General features: G+C 50.4%; 1 protein-coding gene across 1 annotated transcript; it reads left to right on the top strand.

The window, feature by feature from the left end:
• Positions 1 to 514: 514 nt before the first annotated feature.
• LOC103263914 (zinc finger protein 821-like) lies at positions 515 to 1,971 on the top strand (the record flags this gene model as incomplete). The annotated part of the gene is made up of 2 exons (XM_008061584.2): positions 515 to 702; positions 1,503 to 1,971. Coding segments are annotated over exons 1-2 (603 nt in total), but the record flags the coding sequence as incomplete, so codon positions are not given.
• Positions 1,972 to 1,975: the final 4 nt, after the last annotated feature.

Consider the following 1,975-nt stretch of genomic DNA (forward strand, 5'->3'; position numbering starts at 1 on the left):
GAGGCAGAGGCGAGAGGATTGCCTGAATCCAGGGGTTCGAGACCAGCCTGGGCAACTTGGCGAGACCTCTTCTTTACAATAAATTTTTAAAAAAATTAGCCGGGCATGATGGCAAACACCTGTAGTTCCAGCTACTTGGAAGTTTGAGGTGAAGCTTCTAGATTTGGCCTTCATTGCTCCCTTAACATGTACTTGTACCAGCACAGTGTGAGCCAGAGAGACAGAGAGAAATTATCCCGAGCATGAACTCTCAGGCTCTAAAGAGAGCTCTGACACTCCATTGTTCCTCAAGCCAGCCACATGTCCCAGAATGTAGTCAGAACTCAAGCTAAGGAGATCTGAGCAATGGTCTGAATGACCAGGCCCTCTGGCTCAAGAGACTATGAGTTTTCTAGGGGCTAAGTGAAGAGAATAGTTGCAAGTCCCTTGTTCTGAGTCAAAGGAAAGGGGGATATTTCCTAGATAGTAGTTTCTGAGTGGGTGCAGGTTGTCCTGAAGATAGCACATACTGACAGGTGAAGGCTCTGTTTTACAGCACACTGCAGCGGTGGTGAGTGCCAAGAGCTACATGTGCCCTGTCTGTGGCCGGGCCCTTAGCTCCCCGGGGTCACTGGGTCGCCACCTCCTAATCCACTCGGAGGACCAGCGGTCTAACTGTGCTGTGTGTGGAGCCCGTTTCACCAGCCATGCCACTTTTAACAGGTTAGCCGGGCACCTATCCCTATTGTGCTGGGAGAAATTACTGGGTATGGGTTCTGCTTTCTCAAGCCAATGCGAAGGCCAGAGATAGGTAATGCAAAGGCTCATGACTCATGACTATTTGGGAATACAAGCACGGAGGCTAGGAAATAAGCCTATTCCATCAGATATCCCCAAAGGAAAATGAATTCCCTTTTATTTTCCCACTGGAATAGTATTTTAACTAGAAAGAAATGTAGGAAAGTCCAAGAACATTCATAATAAAGCACGGAAAAAGAACTTACAGGGTGCTGAGACATAGTCTCCACTGTGTCCTAGGAAGACTGGAACCATGTGAACATCGTGTCCTTGTCCCATTTGCCTAGTATACAGTGCAGAGTCTATCTTTGTACTGCAGACAGTGTCAGGGGAGGAGGAGATAAGTCAGTGGTCTGCACCCTGCCTGAGGGAGGTCTCCACCTTCAGGAGCCTTCATTCCCACAGAAAGAATGCCCCTGCACAGCTCTTACCAAACACCATCATTCCAGCTTGAATGAAAACTTCATATTGTAAGGATTCGTCTGATTTCTGGCATGTTGCCCGCTTCAGCCTCAGTCATTATCTCCAGGTTGGCTTTAAGACTTGGTAGATACACTCACCCAAAAAGAAGGGATGGAGAAGTAGAAGAGGTCTGTCAAGCAACCAAACTGAATCCTAGTAGTGAACTTGGAGCAACTGGCCTTGTAGGAAAAGAGTAAGCCAGGGCTGAAGTCTTGAGCCTTGCTGGAAGGAGACACTAACCATCCAACATTTTTGCTTTCCAGTGAGAAACTTCCTGAAGTACTTAATATGGAATCCCTACCCATAGCCCACAATGAAGGCCCCTCCAATGCTGAGGGGAAGGACATTGCCTTTAGTCCTCCAGTGTACCCTGCTGGAATTCTACTTGTGTGCAACAACTGTGCTGCCTACCGTAAGCTACTGGAAGCTCAGACCCCTAGTGTACGCAAGTGGGCCCTACGTCGACAGAATGAGCCTTTAGAAGTACGGCTGCAGCGGCTGGAAAGAGAGCGCACGGCCAAGAAGAGCCGGCGGGACAATGAGACCCCCGAGGAGCGGGAGGTGAGGCGCATGAGGGACCGTGAAGCCAAGCGCCTGCAGCGCATGCAGGAGACAGATGAGCAGCGGGCACGCCGGCTGCAGCGGGATAGGGAGGCCATGAGGCTGAAGCGGGCCAATGAAACCCCAGAGAAGCGGCAGGCCCGACTCATCCGAGAGCGAGAGGCCAAGCGGCTCA

The sequence above is a fragment of the Carlito syrichta genome, unplaced genomic scaffold, assembly GCF_000164805.1.
Source record: "Carlito syrichta isolate Samal-C Ts95f unplaced genomic scaffold, Tarsius_syrichta-2.0.1 Scaffold94741, whole genome shotgun sequence".
Taxonomy (NCBI): Eukaryota; Metazoa; Chordata; class Mammalia; order Primates; family Tarsiidae; genus Carlito; species Carlito syrichta.